The 25831-nt window shown below is 57.1% G+C and overlaps 1 protein-coding gene across 1 annotated transcript in view; it reads right to left on the reverse strand.

Annotated features, from left to right (window-relative positions):
• Nucleotides 1-25831, reverse strand: part of SHANK3 (SH3 and multiple ankyrin repeat domains 3) — a gene marked incomplete at its 5' end in the record, with an annotated part of 48235 nt that overhangs the window by 2360 nt on the left and 20044 nt on the right. Inside the window, 10 exon segments of the mRNA XM_029953899.1 lie at nucleotides 2-132; nucleotides 7934-10187; nucleotides 13945-14029; nucleotides 14658-14791; nucleotides 18415-18438; nucleotides 22913-22993; nucleotides 23949-24081; nucleotides 24183-24307; nucleotides 24886-24968; nucleotides 25260-25335. Coding sequence (XP_029809759.1) covers nucleotides 2-132; nucleotides 7934-10187; nucleotides 13945-14029; nucleotides 14658-14791; nucleotides 18415-18438; nucleotides 22913-22993; nucleotides 23949-24081; nucleotides 24183-24307; nucleotides 24886-24968; nucleotides 25260-25335 — 3126 coding nt within the window.

Consider the following 25831-nt stretch of genomic DNA (forward strand, 5'->3'; position numbering starts at 1 on the left):
ACTGGGCTCGGGGCGCGCCGCGCCACGGGGTAGCGGCCGCCGGGCCGCACCGGGTAGGAGGCCCCGCCGCCCGGGCCCCCGGGGCTGCGCTGCGCTGAGATGGTGCTCAGCTCACCGAGGCTGCTGAAGAGCCTGCGGAGGGAGAGGGGGTCAAGGCCAGGTGAGGGGCGCCAGGAGACATGGGGGCAGGCAGAGGGGAGTGGGGCCAGGGGCCAGGAGGACACATGTTGGCGTAGGGTACCCAGCTGGGGGGCGAGTAGCCTTAGGGCCACAGGAAGAAAGAAGGGTGGGATCCTGTGGTCACGATGGGGCCCTTCTGTTTGGCCCCCAGGGCCAGAGCCAGGCCCTGCTGGGAGAGAAGAGGGCTAAACTGAATGGAATATAAAGAGTAAAACCAGAGGGCCCCTTCACTCCACGGGGGATCCGAGAGCAGCCCAGCAGAGGAAAGAGCCGCTCCCGGGGCTCATCCCTGGCAGCCTCCACCGCCGGCTCCGGGCACTGCCCCATCCGCCCGGGCCCTGGAGAGTAAGACTCTGGTGGTACCTCTCCCCACTCCCGCACACAGCCCTGCTCTCCTGAGGAGACCCAGAGAAACCTGGGCGGGCTTCGGGGATGGCTGAGTCGTGACAAAGGCTGGTGGCTGCACAGACTGACCAAGCCCATGAGTCAGAGACAGACACCAGGCAGCGTTCATGCCCACACAGAGCAGCAGCATGTGCAGGTGTGAGGCAGCGACACAGCCGTGACACTCGGCCTCCCTGCACGGGACAGCACCCACACGCGTCACAGACATGCAGCAGCAGTGGCAGGAATGGCAGCAGCTTGCTGGCGACAGGGACACAGCAGCACATACGTGTGCACACACAAATGATGCCTCCTTCCCAACATCACCTGACAGGACCCCAGACCTGCAGCCCCTCTCCGGCATGAGCTGGTGGGAGGCCTACCTGGGGAGACCTCCAGAGAAACCCACGCCCCTGTCCCCCCCTCCTTCCCATCCCTATCCCCGGTTGTGCCCAGGGGAAACCTGGGGGGGGGGGGGGCTGTCGGTGGGACAGAAGCCTCACGAAGCCAAGCAGAGCAGAGACCAGGGTTGCCAGGTGCAGATCCTGGGCGGTGAGAGGCATGGGATGGGCATGCTCACTTACACAGCCGGCGCTCAGGACCACCGCGCAGCTAGACAGAGCAGCCACATGCAGATGGGCAGGAGAGAGCAATGAGAAAGAGTGTTAGCAGCCCGGGCCCACACAGCAGGCACATGGCCCACGGTCACAGCTACAGTAATGGCAGCCAGGTACAGGTCTCCCTGGCCAGACACCCACAGGGGAGGAACTCAGGTTCAGTGGGAGAGAGCAAATCTGGGGCCGATGGGGAAAGGGAACTGCAGACCCCACTTGGGCAGATCTCGGTGGGCTCCTGGTCTGCTTGTGTGACCTCCGCAGGCTTTCCTTGTACCACTGTGGGGGAAGTGCTCAGCAGACACCTGGCACTTGGTGACACTTATGTCCCCTTACAGTCTCTGTGGCCTGACTGGCCTCTCCAGCTGCCACCCCACCTCCCTGTCCCTGCCCCTGCCTAAGTTGGGCTGAGGACCCTCCTCTGGTTGCCTCCGTCCACCCCTGCACTCTCCTGACTGGAGCCAGTCTCGCACCACACAGGGCACCCTCAGCGTCCCTCCGCCCTCCGTGTAGGCACTGTCTTTCATCTCCCACCTGGGCAAGGTCAGCCTCTCCCTAGAGATCCACTTCTGTCTGTCCCTTCCACTCGACCTCAGTTCCGGTTTCCAGCTTTCATCACCTTCCATCGGTTTTCTCCCCTCAGCCTCTCTCCCTTCTGCCTCCCCCCAGTGCTCAGACCCACAGCAGAGCCTGCTGAAACCAGGCCTCCCTCCACCCTACCCCCAGTGGACAGGGGCTCTAAGGACACCTGGGGTGGGTTCAGGGAACAGCCACCAACCAGAAGAAACCCTCCCTGCTCCCACCACACCTGAGCTCCCTGGCACCACCTGAGCTTTGGGACAAAGCGGGTCGGCAGTGAAGGGGAGAGGAAAGATACCCAAGGGGACATTGCTAGGGGGTGGCGGGTGCCCAGGTGGTGGTGACTACTAGGGAGGTGCCAGGGTGGGGACTGCAGTGGCGAGTAAGATGCCTAGGGGACAGTGCCCAGTACAGCTCCACTGCGGCTCTCACACAGTAGCCCAGGCCTGAGGGTCTGCATCTCAGGAGGGAATCCTGCAGAGCCCTAGCCCAAGGGTTAGGTTTCAGTGGAACGGTGTGGGTGTGCCCAGAGTCTCAGGTGTGACAGAAGCATACTGACAAGTTGGCAGGACCACAGCCAAGCTGTGAAGGCAGAGAGAACAAGATGGGTGCCTGCTAGTGCAATGGAGAAGCTTGGCCTGAGCCCAGACCCTGCTCTGGGCCCCAGGAGCCTTTCTGACCAGTGCCGGAGCCCTCCTTTCTGGCAGAGGGGTGAGCTGGGCTCTAGCAGCACCCAGGAAGACCCTCCTGAGGAGAGGTGCTGGGTGCCAGGAGATGGGCACCTGCCAGAGAAAATATGACTGATGCCAGGAGGTGCCACGACTGAGGGAATGGAGTGCCGCACTTCCGCTGAGCTGGGAAGGCGGGGGGAGCCAGTCTTAAGGGTGCCCGAAGCACGGTAGACATGGCAGGAGGCCCCCAAAAAGAGCGTAAGGAAGTCTGCCCCGCCAAGGCCCCAGGACACAGCAGGGAGTGGCCAAGGGCACCCAATGGCCCAGCTGCTTGCCCCTCCTCCCCTTCCCCTTGGGGAGCAAGAAACTGCCCACATCGTCCCCTGAGCAGGAACCCCAGCAGCGCCCATGGCCAAGTTTCCATGCCACTGCTGCACACCCATCACCATCCACTGCCACACTCCGCTGATGGCGCCCCAGCCAGGCCCCAGCCATGGTGTGGCGGTATCAGCGCACCCACCAGCCTCCCAAAGAACTTCTGTGCCACTCGCCCCCTAACAAACAGTACCTCCCCGGGCACCCCTCAATGCCGTCAGCAGCCTCCTCCAAATGGCTCAGCAAGGCTCCATGGCCCTGGACGGCTCCTCCACCACCTGAATCTGGTACTGTCTTGCCGCCTCATGATTCCTCAGCCACTGAGGTCTGGCCTTGCCCCTCTCCCCACACCCCTGCAGTTACCAGGCTGTAGCAGGACCCCTTGCTGACCTTTCCTCCACCCCTTCCTTCCTAGATGGGTTTTGTGGGTTCTCTTGGTACACACTTTCTCCTGAGCCAGGTGGTCCTCTCCTACCCTTGGCTACAGCTGATGTGCCCCAAAATGTTACCTGTGAGCCCAGTCTCTCCTGAGCTCCAGACCTCTACTGGGGCCTCCAAACATGCTCTCCCTTCCCCTGGTCCTCCCCACACCAGGGCCCTGGGAGCCACCGTCAGCTCCTCTTCCTTCCACTGAGGGCTCCCAGCGTCAAGTCAGGCCCCCATCCTCACCCTCCCAGCCAGCTCAGGGTCAGGACCTCTCACTTCATTTCCTCACGGTCCACTTGACGCTAAGTACCTAGCGCGAAGTTAGGCTGTCATCAAACAAAAATAATGTGACATGTCCCCCCCAGGCTTGACTGCCTGTTGGCCCACTGGTACCAACAGACAGGAAAAAGTCAAGCTCTGGTCCTGGCCTCTGTCTTGGGCCTTCTGCCACTGCACTCGTGCAGGGCAGGTCTGGGCCTTGTGGGCTTTTGCAGTCTGGGCGCTCCATTCAGGGAAATAACCCTCCATGGCAGCACAAAACCAGATACAGACTTAGAAACTTCAAAGCACACTCTCTGCTCATGGCGTCTCCAACCTTTCGCCTTCTCTCTGCCCACATCCAGTCATGGCTCCAACCTCAACACTTCCAGCTGCCTCTGCACCCCCTCGCCCATGAGCACTTCCTGCTCCCCCAGCGCAGTTCAGGGCTCCTGGGTATGTGACCCAGCTTCATGTGACCTGCAAGGACAAAGCATGTCCTGGGCCCTGTGCTCCTGCATCAGCCGTCACACCACACGCGTCAGCACAGCTTTCAGAAGAAGCCCTGCCGGCCTCAAGATACCTGCAGTGACACAGGCGGGACCCAGATCCCTGCTGAACACGTTAGTAGAAAAGGGTCCACATAGGTCACCAGAGCAGGGTTTCTACCCCACTAGAAGGAACGTGTGTCTTCTGCGAGACTCTTACTGGTGATCCGCCAAAGACGCGGAGACCGAACAGGTTTGGGACCATGACACAAGGCGCATCAAAGTGGCTAAGATGATGCAGGAAAGACACCCCTTTCGCTTTGTATTTCCAAAGCTATTTCACCATGAACTTTCTTCTATAAAACCAGATATGAGGGTCAGACAGATGTAAAACTGAGAGCCACAGCAGACCCGAGTGTTTCTTTCGTGCTCAGAGGCACTGTGGCCTTCCAATCCGACTGTGGAGCATGGAAGCTATGCGGAGCTGGGTACTGACATGAGCCTCCAGCCCATGGTAGGGCTCTGAGAAGACGGATGTCCTGTATACACCAGGGCCAGCCCTGAAGCTAGAAGCTAGAGCAGGTGAGCAGTCTAGGATCAATGTTCCAAAAAGTCAGAGGTCCCTCGAGGTGGCCAAGGCAATTACCCTGGGGCCTCTGCCAAGAATGGTCCCTGGAAGGAAACAGCCCCATCCAGACCCCAGAAATTCCCACATTTTGAATGTTTCTCTTAAAGACAGTATCACTAGCAGTTCATCACTAAATGAGAGATGAGTGCTAGATTCCAGGCACGGTGAGCTGCAAACAAGAGCTGCCCAGCAGCCCTGGTGGGCACCACAGCTCCTGCCAGTCACGCGGAAGGCTGACTCTACATGCTCAGCAGCCCCTGCTCAGCCCCCTAACTCTGGCCAGAAGTCAAGAGTGGGCAGTGGGTTCCGCGCCAGAGGGCTGTGGTTTCAACCAGGTCTGAAGGGGAGAGGGGGAGCACAGAGGGTGAAAGGAAGTGAAACGAGAGAAGGGAGGACAGATGGAAGTGGGACTAGGAAGGCAGGGCAGAGGGACGGCTCCATGTGGCTGGGCTGATGAGGCAGCCCTGTGTGGACTCGAGGGTAAGTGATTTCGGAATACACACGATCAATAGAAAACGGTGTCCGTCTATCGAATAAACGGGTGTGCATTGCTCCGGGAGAGACCGCTGCACAGAACCCCAGTGTCTGTCACGAGAAGGGGCTTAATGACAGAGCTCCCAGATTACAGTGAACAGAAGTGGGGCTTGGGGCCAGACAGATACCACCACTTATCAGCTCCAACAGACCTCTTTAGAACTTTAGTTTTATTGTCTGAAAAATGGAGAGTGTACTGTTGTCCAACTAATAGAATGGCTATAGAAGTGAAATAATATGCCTGACATTTTCTAGTGCAGTATCTGGCACTTGCATTTCCCACAAAGGACTTGGCTGAGTGCCCACTTATGAGAACCCACCATGCTGCGGCCCTGAGCTTGGTGCTTCAGTGTGTCACCGTCACCATCTCACAGGGAAGCGACAGAAGTTCACAGTGGCTCATCCAAGACTACAGAGCTCAGATGCAACTGGCTGAGAGTTGGTATCCGGGCCCTCTGACTCCAAGCTGATGCCCAGGAATGAGCAAACTGCCGACACTGGTGAGAACACGTCACAAGGGGCTTCTGTCGTTTTAGGGTTTCCAGCATCAGAATCCCTGGTTACAGCAGCTGATTTTCCTCTGGAGAGCCACCCTCCCTCACTCTCAGCACATGTTTGTTAGGTGGGCTGGCACCATGCCCTGGCTCCCAGGAAAGCATAGGACTTGGGCCTGGCCAATGGCAGCCTTATGTCATCCCTGACCCGGCTGATTCATCCAGGGGTAAGCAGGGGACCCATGTGAAGCCAATCAGAGGCTTTTGCAAGAAGTGCCCAGGTCAAAGAGGCTCCCTTTCCAGTGCACCTGTGCGGTAGGTGGGGTGCAAAGCTGGCACCTGCCGGTCTTGCCCTTCCCCATCCCCTGTCCAAATCAGAACACAAGTACAGGGTCCTGGCACAACCCGGAGCCATGGGACAAGAGGCATCTCCCTGACAGAGGAGAAATGCTGAGGGTGCCCAGCCACCCCACGGGAGCCAGGCTCGCCTGAGCCTGATCGTGGGGTCCACCAACCAGCGCATCTGAATCATGTGTCTGTCCTTCGGTGGTATTTGCTCTAAGCCCCATCCCTAGATTACAGGTCACAAAAAGACAGTGCTTGCATTTAGCTTAGTTCTTTCGTCTGTTTAGCAAATGTTTATTGAGGGCCCGCACTGTATCAGGCACTGTGCGACCCACTTTAAATGCCTTTAATTTTCATTGGGACCAAAGGACACAGAGAATGGAGGGGATGGCAAGGGAGAAGAAGCAGAGATGAAGAGAGGGTTGGTCGCGGGTGGATCAGGGAACCCCCACCCCCAGGGGTCAGGTCCTGTAGAGGCCCAGGGCCTGGGCTACTCATTTGAAATCATTAGCCTGGCCATGCCCATAATGCCTGTTCTCAGGGCACCTTCAACATTGCCCTGCTGGAAAGAGGGCTTTCACATTCAACTGGGAGTTGGAAGAGGCAAAAAGGGGAGAGGTCCCCAGAGCGAGCCCGAGATGATAGGAGCTGAAGGGTGGTACCCCTGGAGCGCTTCAGGGAGGCGCAGTGAGCCTCCCACGCCCCCTCGTATCTTTTGAACCCTTAACTGGAAGAAGGCAAATCGGAAAAGCCCTTGTGAATAAGACCGACTCCCTCACTTTGTGAGCTCTGCCTTCCAAGGCTGACAGGAAAGGGCCCACTAGTCTGGTCTTCAAGGAGCAAGAAGGAGGCCAGGCAGTGGTACCCACCACCCCCCCCAAAGCCAGAAGAGGGAGGAGGACCTAAGGGGTACAGAAGGCAAAGGCAGCTTGAAAAGGGCAGACAAGAGTCAGCCAGGGGGTGACCAGCTCTGCCTCAGACAAGGACCAGTGGGCAGGAATCAGCTCTCCCACCGGCATCCATGGAGCCCACAGGCCCAAGGAGGTACCCTTGAGGAGCAAAGCCTTGGGAATGGGTTTCTCAAGGAAACATCCAAGGGACCAGCCCAGGGGCTCTAGCAGCTCCACCAGAGCAGCATCCCAGCCCCTTGCCCAGCAACCCTCTCACCCCCACTTCCAGGGCACAAGGTAGCCTCTTCGAGTCCCCACCCTGGGCAGGAGGTGGGACGAGCAGACAGACAGAGGAACAAGGAAGGTGCAGAGAAGGCGAGAGGGCAGATGGAGTATGGGGAGCTGGTGGGACTTCCCCCTAAGGATGGCTTCTTAATGCACTTTGAAAGGCGCCCCCTGGAGTCTGTGTTTCAAGGGCTCTGAGGCAGAGCTGAGACACAAATGTTCTGGGGCAGAACACAGGGCGCTGGTGGCGCATCCCAAGAGGAAAAGGAGTCCACGTACTCTAAGCCTCAGAAGGAAGCAAGGCAGGAGGCATGCCATGTGGCCACAGCGGGGCTGGGGCCAGGGGCCCACTGGCTCACAGAGAAGCCGAACAACAGGGGAGGGGAGTGGGTTGCCACCCCAGAATGGAGCACAGAACAACCCGTAATAGAGGCAGCTTTGGTCGAGAGCAAAGGCAAGGCGTCTCCAGGAGGGCTGTGGAGGTGCTCGGCCCCTCCTGGGTCTCTGATGGGTGCCCAGCTCCCATTCCTAGCACCAACAGGGGTGGAGAGAACAGCAGCCCCGAGATTTCAGATCCCTGAACGCGACTTTTGTCTCAGACAGACAAAGCAAGGGCAGGCAAAGGACAGAAGTGGACGGAGAGGCATGCCACAGACAGGCAAGGGGTGGGAGAGAATGGACTGGAGAGGGGGACAGAGGAAACTGTGGATGGACAAGAGGAGAAACACGGGGGAGGGGGACATGGACACAGGACAGGACCCTCCCCACACTGCCCTGCTCACCGAGCTGCCGCGATGGGCGATTTCTTGGCAGGGTCCAGCAGGCCGCCCAGGCCACCAACCGGCTCTTCCCCCAAGGAGCGTGTGTCTTTGTTGAGCTGCTGCAGGCGAGAGCTAAGCTCACTGATCACAGTTGGTTTGTCATCTTCAGGCCCAGGGAGCCCCCGGCTCTCCACGGGGTCCCCCCACAGCTTGGACCTTCTCTGGAAGAGGTAGCGAGGGCGAGCAGGCCCGGCAGCGGAGGCCAGCCCGGCAGAGGCGGCATGGTGCTGCTGGGCCATGAGCTCGCTGTCCGAGGACTGCTTCAGCAGCGGGTCCCTGAAGGTCACCGGCCCCTTCCCCAGCGGGGACTTGAGCTTGGGCTTGGGAGGCACTGGTGGCTTCTCGAGTAGAAAAGTGTGTCCATCGGCAAAGGAGGTGTGGGTGTCAGTGAGTTCCCCACTCTCCGAGCTCAGGGTGGACATGCTGGACACCGTGGAGATAGTGCTCGTGGTCTCCAGGTGGGGGTCGCTAGAGCTGCGCGTGTCAGCCTCTTCCACTCCCGAGTCAGCTGCAGACTCAGGGGCAGGGGGTGGCTCGCTGCTCGGCTTCCCTGAGGCCGGGCCTGGCACCGCGGTGGGTGAGGGACCTGGGCCAGGAAGTGGGGTGGCGAGCAGGACCCCGTTGGCAAACTCTTCAGGAGGCGGCACCAGCCCAATCCGGGCTAGTTCCTCCCTGGTCTCCTCATCACTGGAGGACAGCTGGGCAGGGGGCAAGTTCACAGCGAACACTAGCTCTGGCTCCTCCTCTGAGCTGCCCTGGCCTGGCCCGGGGTCTGTCGGGGCCGTGCTGCCAGGGGGCTGAGCCCGGGGGCTCGCCAGGGGCTCTGCCACCACTGCTGACTGTGTGGGGGTGGGGGCCAGCTCCGGGGTGCCCGGGGGCTCCTCTTCAGCCCCCAGCCCGCTGGGCTCCTGCCCATTGCTGGTGGCATGCACGACAATGAGGCCGGCTGGCCGCTGCAGGGACGTGTCCAGGACACTGAGGATCATGGACTTCTTGTCCTCTGGCGACTTCCGCTCCTCCCGGGGTACTTTTTCTGGTTCCCTTCGAGCAGGCACAGGAACCCAGGCGGGGCTCCTTGGGGAGAAGGCTGGGGAGGCCAGCGCCCCTCGCTCAGAGTCGCGGGCCTGTACATCCACAAACAGAGGCCCAGGGCGGTCGGCGTCCGGGCTGTGCACAGGCGTAGGGGACCGGGAGGGCGCCTGGGAGGCCAGAGCGCGTTCTCTAGCAGCCAGGGCGAGGGCCAGGGGCGAGCTGGGGTCCAGGGGTTTGCCGGTAAGTGGGTGGATGAAGGTGGAGCCTGAAGGCCCAAGGCTCGGGCCGCTGACCAATGGCTTCAGAGCAGAGACAGGGGAGGGCAGGAGCAGGTCGCGGCCGGCGGTGGGGCCAGCCCCCAGAAGGCGCTCATCGATGGACCGAGAGGGTTGCAGGGAGGGCAGCTCTGTGCTAGGTGTGCTGCCCTCGATGGCTCCCACTGACAGGAACACGGTGGAGCGGCGCCGCTCCTCCAGCCGCCGGTCCTTGCCAGGGCCTGGGCCACCGAACGCGAGGCCGGGGCTTTCCCCGGGGCCGTAGTCAAGGCCACTTGGCCGCGGCCCACGGTGCGTTGGGGAGGGCTCTCGGGCGAAGCTACCGCCGCCCGGGCCAGGGCTGCCCACGGCCAGGGCTGCACGTTCCTGAGCATCTTCCACCTGCAGCTGCTTTACCAGCGGGCTCTTGCGGCGCTGAGGCTTGGATGGCGCGAAGATGCTGGCGCTGAAGGCGCCGAGGTTGGCGTAGGGACTGTCGGGGCCTGGCGGCCTAGGCCGCCGCTTAGGACGCTCTGGTGGGGTGGCCGCTGGAGGGGGCCGGGGGGTGTCGCCCGCCTCCGGCGCGGAGTCCTGCAGGATGATCATGGAGCGCGCACGTTTCTGCCGCTCAGGGTAGGGCAGCGGCCCCAGGGCCGCGCCGGGATCGTACAGGCCGGCGGCCCCGGCGCCCAGGCGCGCTTCCAGGCCGGGCTTGAAGCTGGAGCGCACCGTGTCGTAGGCGCGGCCTGGAGGGGGTGGCGGTGAGAAGGCTGGGGGCGGCCCCGAGTCGAAGTAGTAGGGAGCGGGTGGGGGCGGCGGCGCGGTCTGCGGCGGGGGCGGGATGCCACGACCCTCGCGCACCGTATCTTGCATGGAGGTGCTCCGCGGAAAGCGCCCCTCCAGCAGGGACGCCAGCTTTTCATCCTCCCCTGCAGACAGAAGGGCCCGGTGAGAGGAGACCCTTTCAGACCCCAGCGTCTGCCCTCTGCTGGGCCCAGCCATGGTCCCAGATGCAAAGATTGTGAAGATACCCCCTTAGAAATTGGCGGGAAGCCATACCCAGACAGGGAGGACGGGTCAAGAAGAGCACGGAGGCTGGGGGACAGGGGGAGCCGAGCAGGGGATCTCAGCGAGGCCTCCAGTTTGGGCTCTTCCCTGGACGCCAGGCTCTGCACCTTAAGCCCAGTGTTGGGGTGGTGGCTCTTGGGAAGACTTAGGGAAAGGTATTCTTTCAGATACGATGCAGAGGAGGGCCCCACCAAAAGACTGAGAAAGGATCCAAAGTCTGACCACCCTGATCTGGGCCAAGACCTGCCCAAACCCCATCACACCGGGAGGGCTCAGAGAAACCTGGGGAGAGTAAGGGCAGACCCCACACATCCCCCCACCCAGAGTGACAAAGACAGAACTGCACAGAAGAGGTAGGGTGGCTGGTGCACGGCTTCCATCCAAGACTGAGAAAGGCCACGTCCCAGCAAGAGAACAAGCACGTGTCACCAGGAGCTCGCTGGTGGCAACCAGAGATGGGATGAAGGAAATTAGGGGACACTCCCCCGAGTAGGAGAGATGCACTGACTGTAGTCAAAGGAGAGGCAGGACTGTGGCCAGCTGACCCGTGCATCTTGGCAGGAAGAAGGCTGGCACCCGGGTGAGAAGGTGCTTTGTGAAAAGACAAGTCCTGAGATCCTCCGTCCCAGAGATCCATGTGGGCTGCACCGGGAGACACAGCCTCGTCACTGCTGTCACCTTAATGGCTGAGCTTCAGTAAGGCAGGGTGGAAGGGAAGGAGGAATTCCACTAGAGTGGAATTGTAGGCTAAGCACCTGATACATGTTTCAGTTTTACTCCCTATGGGCTGTGTGACCCTAGGCCAGGCCCTGGGCCCCCCTGAATCTCAATTCTTTCATGGCTTAAAACGAAACCCACTCTGCTGCCTGAGTTAGGGTCTGTGCAAGAGCAGGGCTGGGATGCTCAGGGCCCTCATTGTCCCGCCATCTGGCTAGAGCCTGGCAAGGCCTCCCAAGGGTCCTTGCAAACACACTATGTACACCTGTGCTGTTGGCATGTTCAGTTAGGCTGCAAGTGTTAGACAGCCCAACTGCAGGACAGTGGATGACTGTTTCCTTCATGTTGATACACACAGGTCTCTGGTGGAATGCCTTGGGAAACTACACCTGGCTTCACTCTATACTTGGTCACATTTTTATGAACTGGCTACAAGGCAGATTGCCTGTCCCAGCCACCTCCTCCTTTGGCCACCAAGGTGGTCTCCCCAGGCCCCACACACCGCACTGTTTACATCCCGTCCTACGTGACAGCTCTTCACCTTTAGCGCAGCAAAGGTGGGCTTTCATGTGACTTGAATTCTAGCCTTGGCAGTTACTGTCTGAGTTCCTTAGCCTCTTAGCAGATCAATTTCCTAATCTCAAGATAAATGCTGGCCCTGTTGTGGGGCTGCCACAGCTGGAGCCATTTAAAGCCTACAGCATGGGGCTGAGTACCTAGAAGCATCCCAGGAAAGAGGCCAAGATCATCATCATCATTTTTAGGTCTGCCTTTCACCCCCATGGCTGGACGTATGATTTGTGCCAGGTTTGTTCTGGGCCTCCTCCCCACCGCACAACCTGTGTTGTGAAGAGAACTGCATAGGAAAAGCTTGTGCTCCTAGAAGATGCAGAAGATTTGGCATGCCAAATTCTAACTTAGGGTGAAGATAAGTCACCTGTCTGGAATGAACTGGGGAATCTGTTCTGATACCACCCAAGGTAGGGTGGGGCCCTCTGCCCCATGAATAGGAGCAAGCACTTCTTAAACCCTGTGTTCCAGCCTTGAGATGCTGGACCTGCATCTAGGAAAAATATCAGCTATTGCTACCTACACTTAGCCCATGAGCACAGCCCACTGGGTGAGCCACATCGTAGACTTGGAGGCAGGTACTAGATGGGCCTCAAGTTTATGGACCAGGATGCTGAGGTGTCCAGGACAGTATCATGTGCCCAGGACAAGGGTGGGCAGGGGACTCTGGGAATCTGACACCTTGACCGATATCCGTGTTGGTGATGGGCTGCAGGCCAGGGCAAGAGGACCAAAGATGCACCCCTCTCTCTCACTCGCTTACTCATGGAATGAGCATAGGAGGGTCCGGAGGAATCCCCACTGAGAGGCTCACAACCTGCAGGGCAGATACTGAGATCTGGACCTGTGGTGGTCAGTCCTGGGACTGGGATGGGCTGTGGGACAGGCCATCCAGGCAGACTGCGGCCAGGTGCAGAATAGCAAGTGTTGGTACACCAGGTAAGAAGGAAATGGAGACAAATGTCCCCAGATGAAGTAGAAGGCTAAGGCTGGTCCCCAAGGCCCCAAGGCAATGAAGAACCCACTGAGGGTGAACTGGAGGGATGTGGAGTGGTATCTGCTCTGCAGAAAGCCCCCTTTGGCCAGGTCTGGGCAGTTGGCTGGCCTGATGTCTTACCAGAAGACAGGTAAAGCATCTGTGTGACCTTGGCCAGGTCATTTTACCTCTTTACCTTCGTTTCCTTATCTGTAACACAGAAGTACTAATAATACTACCTCGACAGGATTACTGTAAGTATTAAGTGAACCAGTGTGCGTACAACACCGTGGTGTTTACTCTGACGGGGAACAGATGACGGGCATACTGCAGTGTGCACGTATAGACGGATGGACAGGTGAACACGTCGGTCAGTGAATGGATGGACGAGGGCAGGTGAGAGGGGACTAGATATCTAGAGGGATGAGCCGTAGGTGGAGCTTGTGAGATGGCCCCGTCTGGGACCAAGAGAGATGGCTACATGAGGGGAATGACAGCAAGTGTGGGGCATGATGAGGCCCCAAAGACACAGGTACAGAAGGCAGAGAGGCTAAGGACACAGCCTTGAGAAGGACCCACATTTGGTGTGCAGGTTTTTTTAGGTTTACATCTTGTCCTGAACAGGTACAGCCTGAGAACGGAGAAAAGAACTTGAGGAGGTGAGTTTCATGGAGCATGGAGCAGAAAAATCAAATGTCAGTTGAGGTCAGCAAGAAAAGGGCAAGTCATATGTCCACTGGAAGGAATGCCCTGGAAACCACTGGCAACCCTGGTGGGAGCAAATTCAGTTTTAGGTATGGACAGAGCTAGCCTGCCCCAAGCTGAGGAGTAGGTGGGGACAGAGACAGTAAGTACAAGTGACTTCTGGAGACAACTGTCTGGAAAGGAACTGGAAGATACAGAGTAAGAGCTGGGGTGGGGGTGGGGTGATACACAGTGCACGGGGAGCAGGAGGTGGGGTGGCACAGACTGGACAGGGGTGTGGATGGCGGGCACGGACTGGATGGGGTGGTGTGGATGGGAGGCACACACTGGACAGCGAAGTGTGGATGAGGGGGCTCACGCTGGACGGGGAGGAGTGGATGGGAGCACAGACTGGATGGGGAGGAGTGGATGGAGTAGGAAGCCTCAAGGGTCTCTTTTGGCAGTTTCTCTGGATTGGGGGAAAGGACTAACCCCACATATGTCCACAAACAAATGAGACTCCTGGGCTATGACCAGGGAAAGGTGGTTCTCAGAGGAAACCTAGAAACCCCAATTGGAGGGTTGGGAGAGACAGGGTCCTCCAGCCCCACATCCACCCCAGCCCCTGCCCCACTCCTGCCAGCCCCATGCAGCCCCCTGCACAGCCGTACCTACAGATTTGGTCCGTGGAATCCCCTTCCGCAGGGAGCCGGGCAGCTTCTCTGGGCCTGGGAGGCCCTGGCGCTCAAATAAAGACTGTTGGAGTTGGGGGTTATATGGAGGCTCTGGGGCACTGGGGCTCCCAGTTCTCCATCCAGCCCCAGCCCTCCTTCTAAGCCTGAGATCCAACACCCCATGCACCAATGACAATGGTGCTGGCACCAATGGGGCCTGACCCAGGACTCAGACCCAGGGCCTGCCTCCAGGGAGCCGGGGCATAGCCAGTGTGGGCCTGGGCATCGAGTATGGGTTGGATAAGGTTGATATGGACGAGGCTGGAGGAGTAGCCCAGAAGATGCCAAGTGAGAGGAGTAGTGGGGGGGCGTACAGAGACACACCGCACTGTACCCTCAACAGGGCTGGGGTGCTCTAGGTGGTCCTGGGTGTGGCATGCAGGAGGCACTGAGACCCACAGCCAAGAGTGAGCACTCGGCATTTGTTAAACTGTGGCCATTCTGGGGGGATAAGATTTCCCCACGTGTGAGAGAAGCCATAGGGTCCTTCACCCTCACCCCTGAGGAGTGTTGTCCAAATGATGGACTCCTACCCCCAGAAAAATGCACAAACACCCCATAGGGGACATGGAAGTCTGACCCCCACACCCCACCCTGCTTCCTTCCCTCCCCATTATCCCCCTCCCCCACCAGCTGCAAGGGTGGCTTACACTGATCTCAGCGGGTGTGATCCTCCGACTCGTGGGCCGCTGTTTGACTGTGGCGGCTCTGGAGTCCGCGTCTGCAATGTCTGGCCTCAGCGTAGGCTCCGTGGCGGCGGCTGCCAGGATCTCATCCAGCTTCTCTGAGCAGCCAAGGGAGGCACCATCTCAGCCACCAGGACCCTGAACCTGCCCCATCCTTGTGCACCACACTGAGTCCCCACAAGGCTGGTCCACCTGGTGCTGCTAATGGAGCCACTGGGCCCTGCCCACCCCATGTCCCTTCTTCCAGACCGGAGACTGGGGGACTAGAAGCTGAGTGACATGCATCCCATCTGAGTCCCACTCCAGCCTGGCCGCTCTGTCTTCCAAAGGTGGTCTGGGTCACTCCTAGGACCCCACTCCAGGAAACGCCTGACTGACCATTTGGGAGTGGCCTGGGCAGGGACAGCACTGCTTGGAGCTTCAAGTCTTCCTGAATTTGTTGCCCTTACCCCATCCCTTTTCCCCTCAGTACCTAGCACTACCCATCTGTCTCTAGCCGCTGCACCAAAATCTAAGCAGCCCCTGGTGGACCTCAACCTTAGGACAGACCCTGGTGTCTAGCAGGTACCTGTGAAAGGTGTGAATAAGTCAAACATGAATGAACAGGGAACACTGCCTGAAAACAGAATTCACAGTCCCAGGCTAGGGACCTAAAAATAGGGCTTTGTGCAGACCAACAGGCCAAAGAACCTCCATTCTCGGAAAAGCAGCCCCACCCTGGGTGGGAGGTGCCGATGGTGCTGAAGGGGCGTCTTCCAGCCCCGTAAGAGGAGGGTAAGGGAGATGGGGGCGGGGCTGATGTGTGAACAAGGCCCTAGAAGGGAGAAAGGCACCAGGACGCCTCAAGCAGCCTTCTTTTCAAATCCATCATAAAGAAAAGCTTTGTTTGTTTTTATTAAAGCTGTTTATTATTTTTTAAAGTGGTATTTTTGATTATCAACATGACTTAGAAATTTTGTTAAACACAAGTGTCTGCGAACTAGCAGCTCTGGCCACACGGCTGGGACGTCCACTCAGGGCTGGCACGCAGGCTGCCACAGGGGCCGGGGCAGCTCCTGTGCCCACCTGGCTGCCACAGTGACCTCACCCCACTCGTCACTCAGGCTCTGAGTTCCCAAGCCCTTAGGGGCCATGCCAGCCCTAGAGGACCGTGTGTCTGGTCACTCTTGGGCTTTCGGCTCTCCAAGTGCCTGCTGTCAGAGGACAGTCAGCCCCAACACCTCCCACCAACACCTCCTGGCTCTGCCTCTGCAACCCACTGGGCAACTGCCGTGGAGAAATAAGTCAGCTCCTCCAAGCTGGCTGGCACCCAACCCAGACCAGACCCACACCACATACCACCTCTGTCCTGACTCAACCTGTGACTCAGTTTCCTTCTCTGATGAAACAAGCCTAAAATGGTGGCTGCTTCAGGGTCTATCATCCATACCAACTGTCAGCGTCCACATGTAAGAAGTGCTACTGCTCTGCCTGGCTCAGGGCCAGCACAGAGTGCACCTCATCTCCCCAAAGAGCTTGTGGGCTCTCAGAAGGAGGGAGCCAACACTCTGCATGCTCTGCAATACCCGGCGTGTCCTGAGTGTCCAGCCGGGGCCCTAATACAGGAGTTCAGCAAACGTTACAACTCACCAGAACACGCTGCACCTACAGACTAGCTTACCGGTCCCGGGTGTCGCTCCCAGCACCGCGGTGCCTCGGCCCAGGCACACGCCAGGAAGGACTCGTTAGAGGGTTCTTCTTCTTTGTTTTTGTAATGAAACAAATAATTTCCCTTTGGAAGCTGAAACTACCATCACCTTCGTTCAGTCCTCAGTGATTTTCAGTTAGAAGAGCTTCTGAGGAGCTTCCTCCTCTCATTCCTCACAACCACACAGAGAAGACAGTGACACTGCCCTCGTTTTACCCAAGAAGAAGCCGAAGTTCTGAGAGATGGGAGTGCTCCAGATCATCGATTCAGTAAGTAAGCGATCAGACTTAACGACCGTGTTATCCAGAAACCACAGACATAAAGACACGAGCAAAGTAGGAATACTTCCACAGGGCGTGTGCTCCCCCGAGCTGAGGATTTAGAAGCTGCATCTCTAGGTCAGCTCGAGAGACCAAAAGCAATGTGCACATGAAGTTAGGAAAGCAAATATTGTTGGAGATAGGGTGATGGTGCCGGGGCCAGGCAAGAATTATTTCCAAAAGAGAAAGAATCAAGAACTCTCCAAACTACAAGCCGGTGAGGTTGACGCCAATCCCCACCATGATTAGAAAATATATTCTTAAATAAACTATGTTAGACACTCAAAAGAGAAAACGAAACCCGCCAGGAACCCGATCTGGCGCATTGGGAATCACACACTCCCAGCAGCCTCATGTACTGGCTATCGAGACTTCACACGTGGGGACACAGCTCGACGTGCAGCTGTTTAAGCAGCCAGAACCCAAGCAGGCACCACAGGCCCCAAGAGTGAGGAGTCACCCAGCACCTCCTCTACAACTGGAAGAAGTACACAGGCCACAGCATAGCGCCCTGGGAGCTCCACCAATGGGCTCAGGACAGAACTATTCCAGAAATAGCATGTGTCTGCCTCATAGAGTGAAGAAAGGTGTCTCTAGAGGACACCTCGTTTTAATACCTGAAACGACACTAGGGGAAAGCACTTCACCTGAGACTAGGGCAAAGGTCCATAGAAGAGCTCCGAGGCCAAGACCGCAGGCCATGCCTGAGAGCCTAAGCCCAGACAGCTGGGGCTCGTGTGTCCCTGACACAGGGGAGGCCCTGTGGATCCCAGAGTGAGGGACAGTGGGCACCAGGCACACAGAAAAAGGAGCAAATGCACATGCCTGGGGCCACAAAGCCACCTCAGGCTTCCATCTGGCTCTGACTCCTGTTCAGCAGAAAGAGCCTCCTGTCCACGCAAGAGATGGAGAAGGCTGGCAGAGGCCAGGCCCTGAGATCTGACCGGATGCTGCACCTCAGACTCGGTCCCCTCATGGAGGCTACATTCTTGCAGCCAGGCTGACACACAGAACATACAGGAAGGAGCCTCAAAGAATACAGGTGAGGCCTGATGGGAGGAGCAGGGGATGGTCAAGTCAACAGCCTGGGCTATGCTGGGTGGAGGAGTTCCAACCTCCCTCCCCAGTGCTGTGGGGCCTAGACTTCTGCTCTGAAGGGACTCTCAGCACTGGATGGAACTGCACAATGGATCAGCACAGAAATGGGACCCACACACCAGGCACAAGGAGCCCCCAGAAAACAGACAGAAAGAAGCAAATGGGCAAGAGCTGAGAACCCAACACTCTTGTCCACACTGGCCCAGTTACCATGCTCCCTGAGGAGACCCACAGCTGAGTCCTCTGAACCTTCCCCCTACCCAGCTCCGGGACATGACATATGCTATGGCCTCCACTGGGAGGCCCTCCCAGCTCTGCCTCATCAGGCGGCCCCTGTGAGCTCTCACCAACCCCCTTACTCACCTGAGCCCCCAATGCCCATGGCTGTGCCTCACTATCACACCCCCACAGAGCCACACCCCTGGACCCCCCCATCCATCCTTCCCCAGCACCCTCTACTGTACCCCCACCAGATCCCCAGGGAGAAGGCCAACAGGAAGGAACAGTCCACACTTCTAGACCACCCTGACTTGATATGGAGCCTCCTAACACATCAGTACTTCCCTGGACAGGGTCAGGCAAAGCTGGGGGCCTGGGGACCCAGCAGATGACTCACCCCCTTTTCTTCTCCGAATGGAGGCTTGCAATCAAGAAACAGAGCACAGTGGGTAAGAGGCAGGCTTCATCCCTAGGCATCTGGGCCCCCTTCCAACTCCCACCCCTCTCAACAACCAGGATGTCCCAGATCTCCTACAAGCCTAACGCTATCAGACCCCAAGTGGCAAATGTGCCCAAATGCCAAGTTGGTACCCAGCTTGAAACTCAAGGTGGAAACAACCACAAACGGGCACACATGCTTGTGTGTACACATACGCATGCACATGCACACACACACACATACACATCCATGCACCTCCACTCACACATATGCATAAATGCACTCATGCACACCCAGACATGCACACAGGTGCATGCATGGAGAGATCCACACACAACTTAATTGTACTCAGTTCAGTCAAATGTTTGTTCAGAAAGAAAGGTACCCCCCCCAAAAAACAAGTTCAGAGGCCACTACGAGTTTCAGTGGTCACCCTTAAGTATTCTGTACAGTATGTTTCCAACAATGAGCAGGTCAATGTGTTTGCCAGACCACGGCCACTCAGGAACCACACACAAGCATGGCAACTGCTCTAACATTCCCATCACAAAAGAAAAAGGGACCCAAAAGTTCCAGATTTCTCATGGGAAAGCAGATAAACAGGAGAGGCTCAGACCCAACAAGGCCCTCCCTGGCCTGATTCTCCACTGATCTCGGCACCTCGGCTCATTATTAGTTCAGGCAGATGGACGAGTGGTGACCACTGACTATGCTGCAGGGCACTGGGAGTGCCCCCCCCCTTGTCTCCTCCCACCACCTGCTCTAGGAGGGGGGCTCCTACCACAACCTCCTTCTCTCAACCCCATTTCTGCCAGTCACCTCGGGCCTTCATTTTCTGGCAACTGCCACTGTTCATGATCCCCCACAGGATGCTCTTTACCACCTCTTCCTCCCAAAGGACCTTGCTTCTCCCCCACACCGACCAAGCAGCAAGCAGCCGTCTGGGCATGAGTCCCCACCCTTGCCACCTGCTTCTTCTGTGGCCTCACAGTTTCCTTTCTTTCCAGGCGTTCAGGCCATCTTCTCAATAGACTACAGCACCCTTACGGGTTCCATCAGTTCTTAACAGTGTGACAGAAAACTGATATGCTTATGCAGCCAAAAAGCCAAGAGGTCATAGTTCTAGCTTATAAAAGCACAAGCACTAGATCATGGGATGAACCCTTAGGTTCCTAGGGAAACCCTGATGCTGGCCTGGCTTCCTCAATCTTTCAGAAGGTAAGCTAGCAGTCTGGCTTCCCAGGACAGCTGTCCGCTACAGGCAGGAGTAGCTTCTCCCTCTCGGAATGGAGCTACATAGAGTCTAGGTCCAGTTTCAACCAAAGCTGTGAGCCTGCCCTCACTCAGCAAGTGGATGGAGGCTCTGTGCTAAGCTGTCCCTTTGTCTTCCCCCAGACTCGGCTCAGGGAAAAAATGGTGCAAACAATGCTGACCTGAGGCAACAAGAGTGAGCCCCTCTGGAAGACAAGGGTGTGGAGAACAACCCGGTCCTGCAGCAGCAGGAGCGCCCCGGACCAGAGCAGAGAGGAAGGAGCTTCTTCTGACAGAAGCATCCCAGAAAGCAGAAGGCAATTCTTCTGTTTCCACAGAGCTCAGTCCCCTGGTCCCTGGATTGCAGATCTCAGGCTGCCCATGCCCCTCTTCATGCAGAACTAGGGAGGGTCCCTTCTGAACATGCAACTGATTGTGGCTATGGGACAGCCTTTGGAAGGAGACTCCTGGGACCCATCCACCAGAGCCTTGCTCTGGAGTCTAACCAGACCCAGATGCCTACTGGTACAGGTCTGTCGATCAGTCTGCATCCTCAATCAGTGTAACAGATCAGCTCCCCCATAACTAGTCTTGGACCTTTATGACCCTGGGGCCAGAAGTCTTCCAGCTTCTCTGCCTCACTCCTCAATGAGTGAGTTTAGCTGGGTATAGAATTCTAGGTGGAAAAGCATTTTGGTTCAAGACTTTAAAATTATTGTTCCATTGTCCTCTAGCATCTACTATTGCTCATGAGAAGTCCGCTGTCAGTCTAACCATTGTTCCTTTCTATGTCGTCCAGCTCCTTTCTCTGGTGGTTAAGATTTTTCTTTTGTCTATGGTGTTGCGAAGTTTTACTATGACAGCTCTAGATGTAGATTTGTTTTTATCTCCTTGCTTGGGACTTATTCTTCTTCAAAATGGAATTTGATGTCCTTGTTCAATTTCAGAAAATTATTGGCCACTTATTCTTTAAATATTGCGTCTTCCCCCATTTTAACCTTTCCCTCTGGGACTCTCATTAGACTGGGATTTTCTCATTTGTCCTCCATTATCTCTTATCTGCTGTTTGACATTTTGCATCTCCCTATCCTTCTGTGTTGCATTTTAGATTATTTCCTCAGAATTATCTTCTAATTCACTGTTTCTTTCTTCAGCCGAGTCTAGTATACTGTTTATCCAAGTCATGAATTTTTTTAATCTCAGTGATTATACCTTTCATTTCCATAACAGTTCTTTAGGGATCCTTTTTCTTTTTCTTTCTTTTTTTTTTTTTTTGTACTTTCTTATTTTTATGAGTTCCATTAGTTTCCTTAAACTTTGTATTTAAACACCTTATTTTGCCTTTTTCATATTCTTCTTTAATTTCAAGTTCTTTTAAATGCTAATGCTGGTTCCTGGGCTTGGTGCTAGTCTTCCTGCTTCTCATGGGTCCACAACCTCATCTCTTGGCTTTGTGGAAGCATCAGAACCCCAGCCCCTGTCCTCAGGATCTCTGACACTGTCCTAAGCTCTCATGGACTACAGAAGCATCATGAGCTTCCTCTCACTTACTTAACTGACTTCTCTTTTCCTTCTTGAGATCTGGGAAATTTCCTTTGTCTTGAGTTGGCTATAACCTTTTGACTTTTATTTTATTCAGAATATCCATGGGGAAGAAAAGTATGAGCATATCAGCTTGGTCTATCTTGGTGGCTGAACTCCACCATAAATGACACTGCAGTCAAGAGTCTGTGATTGAAAAGGAGGGGATAGCTCAACCTGTGGCCAGAACAAGGTCAGGGGTCACTCTCTTCGTAAGATCAAGAATAATTTTTGGAGACAGGTAAGTGTTCTTTCTATGGCTGGGAATGAACAAAGTCTGAATCCAGGGTTGGGGGTCAGTCTAGAACCAAGATCAGGGCCTTTCTGTGGCCAGGACTATCTCAGAACTCAGCCTAGGACCAGAGTCAGCATTCCTTCCATGGCTAGAGCCATAGTAAAGTCTGAGACTAGAATTGGGTTTAAATTACAGGAACGCAGGGGAGGGCACCTGGGTGACTCAGTCAGTTAAGTCTCCAACTTCAGCTCAGGTCATGATCTCACAGTTCATGAGTTCGAGCCCCACGTCAGGCTCTGTGCTAACAGCTCAGAGCCTGGAGTCTACTTTGGATTCTGTGTCTCCCTCTCTCTCTGCCTCTCCCCTGCTCATGCTCTGTCTCTTTCTCTCTCAAAAACAAACATTTAAATTACAGAAACACAGAGCATGTTAACAGTCATATAAACTGGGACATGCCCATTATTAACTGCCACATATGTCAGGATACAGTCACATATATCTGGACACACCTATGCTGAGACTATTAACAGTCACATATTTCAAAAAAAATTTTTTGTGTGGTTTTTATTTATTTTTTGAGAGACAGAGACAGTGCGAGCAGGGGAGGGTCAGAGAGAGAGGGAGGCACAGAATCTGAAGCAGGCTCCAGGCTCCGAGCTGTCAGCACAGAGCCCAATGCGGGGCTCAAACCCACAAACCGTGAGATCATGACCTGAGCCAAAGCCGGATGCTTAACTGATTGAGCCACCCAGGTGCCCCAACAGTCACATTTTTCAAGACACGACCACGATGAGGCTATTGGGGGCCATCCTGGGACCGTGCTCACAACATGCCACAGCAAAGCCCTGACATACTCATATTTGTCTCTTACAGCTTATGAGGGCCTATCCCACCATCATACTAGTGGTGTTCACACAGCCCTATAAGGTCAGCAGCTCACTGTCACCCTGTTCAACTAATGAGTGCACAGGTGCTAAGAGGGCAAAACTAAGTACAAAGGTCACACAGACAGTGCCAGCAGAGCCAGGGCAGAGCCCAGGTCCCCTAACTTCTGCCCTTCCCTCACCCGGATGTGACAGAGGAGCGAAGTCAGACTGGAAGTAGACATAGCCAGAGGCGGTAGGTGCGCATGCATGCAGACACGCTGGGAGGCCAGGCCTACGGCACATCAGTCCTGTGGTCAGCCCGCTATCTATCCCCGGCCCTCATGCCACCCATGCGTTGTCCCCCTCCTCACTGCTCCAGGACCCACCCGTTTATCTTTGACCTATGCATTCGTCCATCTGTCTGTCCTTCCTCTCCTCAATCTCTACCTGGCTTTGGCCCCAGCTCACTCTGCCTGGCCTCCCACCCTGGGCCATCTGCCTGCTGTCCACCCCCACTGCTCACCAAGTTCCTCAAGTTCAGCCGTCATGGACTTGGAGCGCAGGGTCAGCGTGGTGCTGGGAGCCCTCTTGGGAGGCGGCGGGGCTGCAAAGAAGAGGGAGGCCTTGGACCTCCTGTCCAGCAGCAGGCAGCGCGGCGTGGCCAGGTGCAGGTGCCACTTGCGCTCCACCGCCTGGATCTCCTCGTACTCCCGCGAGGATGAGTCGCACTGTGCCAGGATCTTGTTCAGGCTGCGGCTAGATGCAAACTTCTTCATGGCGCTGGGAGCTCAGGGGGGTGCTGAGGGCCCAGTGGGGCCAGGGTAGTTGGGGCCTCAGGAGGTAGGTGGTCAAGGGCCCCACCGGGGGTCACAGTGTTGGCCAGCTCCCGCCTGAGTGCCCACCCTGTAGGCTCCGAGGTCTGAGCAAGGGGGCACCAGAGCCATGAGGTGGGGGCTGGGAGGGGTCTCCCGGCAGGCTGGGCTCCTGCTGCTCCAGGACACCCCCACCCCAGGCCCTGGAACCCACTGCCCCGCGGGGAACCAGGGTGTGGGCAGCTGAGCCAGGACCCGGGCTGGGCTGCCCAAGCTGGCAAAGCCTCCTGGGCCCAGGCTGTGCCGCGACGTCGCGGGGAGAAGACGCTTTTCCTCTTCCCTCAGGTGCCGCCTCCCCCTTCCCTCCGACAATAAAGCGGCGGCAGCGTCAACCTCACAGTTGCTATGGCAACCCCGGCCTCCAGGCAGCTGCTGGCAGAGTCGGGAAGGAGGGCTCTTCCACGCCAGGGGCTGGGGGGACGCCGGGAAGGAGGGGGTGGGGATCTGAGGAGGGGCACCCTGGGGTCAGGGGTCAGAGGCTGAGGGGCCAGGGCTGGTGGGCTAACATCAGGGGCTGGGAAGGCACCCAGGCCACGAGTGTGGGTATTTCACCTAGGTTTAGGCATCTGACATCCACAGTCTGGGGTCAGGGGGTGGGCACAGGAAAGTGAGCCTGGGGTCAAAAGTCTAAGGTCAGGAGCCAGAGGGGGAAGTCTAAGCCCAGAGGCCTGAAGCCTGGCCCCTCACCTCTGCGCCGAGCCCCATCTTCTTCTGGCTTCCTCGTCACAGATACAACCTTCATGACGAGGCGGTTCCCGCCCTGGCGGATCAGAGCCACCACCTGCTTGTGCCCGACCTTCACCACGTTCACCCCGTTCACCTGGGACAGACAGGTGGGTGGTGGGGGTGTTCCAAGTATGTCCTCCTTAGGGCTCAGGGGTCAGCACCCCACCTGGCTGCACAGGTAAAGACAAGCCTCACCTCGATGAGGAAGTCCCCGGTGCGCAGCCCGGCCCTCCAGGCCACACCCTCCACATCCACCGACTCAAGATACTGGAGCGCAGGGAAGGCCGGTGTGGGCGTGAACTCCTCGATGGGGGTCTCTGCTGCAGGGGGAGGGGAGGGGAGGGGCGTGGGGGAGGGCAGTTAGGAACAGTGCTTCACCTGCATGGTCCGGGTGGCGGCAGCTGTCCCACAGCAACCTCCCCACAAGTGGCTCGACACGCCGAACAAAGGACAACTGAGGCAGCGTGTCCGGGTGTCCTGGGGCCGGGGGGCAGCAGGCAGAGCCATCCAGGGTAGAACCACCCCCCGCAGCCCCACCAGAAATGACTCCCACTCCCTTAGACATGCTCCATCAGGGACTCTGGAAATCAACAGGGGGAAGGGACTGCCTCGTATAGAGATATTCCAAACCAAGATTAGAGTCAGAGCAGAGGGGCAAGGCAGGGGGACAGGAGCTGAACTGGCAGGAAGGGAGGGAGGGAGGGAGGCAGGGACTGAGGACGGGACAGGGGTGAGGCAGGATAAAAGGGTGAAGCTGGGGGGCAAGGGTGAGGCAGGGAGAGGAGCAGAAAGGAAGAGCAGAGACAAGACACAGAAGACACCCTGAGCAGTAGGCAGCCCCTGCCAGCCTGCCAGCCCAGCCCCACACCCACTCTCAGTGCTGTCTTCCCTTCCTTACCTTTGGCTCCCCGGAGCACAAAACCAAAGCCCTCATGGTCCCGTTTCTGCAGGACAGCCACCTTGTCGTCAATGACGTAATCGCTGGTGGAAGAGAGCAGGGAGGGGTGAGGAGAGCCCTGCCAGAGAGCACAGCTGGCCTGGCTGACCCCACGCATACTCCAAACAGGATCCCACAGGCACGGCCCTCCCCAGAAGTCGCCCTTGCACTGGCAGCGGAAGGCAGAAGACAGAGGTGGGCTGAGGACCGCCTCCCCTCCTCTGACCCCTTCATCCTCAGGCCTCCTCGGCCAGCTCTGGCCCTCCCTCCACGGCTGATACCCTGTCCGCACGCATGCCCGCCCCTGCCCACCTGCACACCGGCCCCACCTGTACCTGTGTGAAGTGAGACTGTCATAGGAGCCCACAGTGTAGTGACGGAAAAGGCGCTTCGTCCGGTCTTCTCGGGTTTCTGAGGGGAGTTGCAGGAGCTGACGGAGGGCCGCATACTCCAACTGACCTGAACTGCCCCTCAACCATGCTGGCTGCCAGCCTCTGGCCTGGCTGTACCCTCGTGAAAGTGGGGGGCCCAAAGGTCCTAAGGTAAGAAGGCTGAGGGGACCATGTTGGAAATCCTGGCTTCTAGGGGTCAGGGTCCAGAATAGGGTAGCAGCTTTGGCTCATCTCTCCCCTGAGCCAGGGGCAAGGCCAGGGCCATCCTCAGAAAGAGTCAGCAAGCCCCAAAGCTAAGACCAAAGGAAGTGTGTACATACGTGGGCCTAGGTGTGTGCGTGACTTGTAGTCACATGTAAGTGCTGTGTTCATATAGGCGTGTGTGTGCATGTGACCACAGTCATGTATAAGTGTCGTGCAGCAGGCAAGGAGGTGGCACTGTCCTCACTGAAACTCTCATAAGAGCCCATTGATGCTCAGCCTCACAGGGTCCCTTCCCGGGCAGGAGGTCCAGG

Source organism: Suricata suricatta, chromosome 10 (assembly GCF_006229205.1).
Source record: "Suricata suricatta isolate VVHF042 chromosome 10, meerkat_22Aug2017_6uvM2_HiC, whole genome shotgun sequence".
NCBI lineage: Eukaryota > Metazoa > Chordata > Mammalia > Carnivora > Herpestidae > Suricata > Suricata suricatta.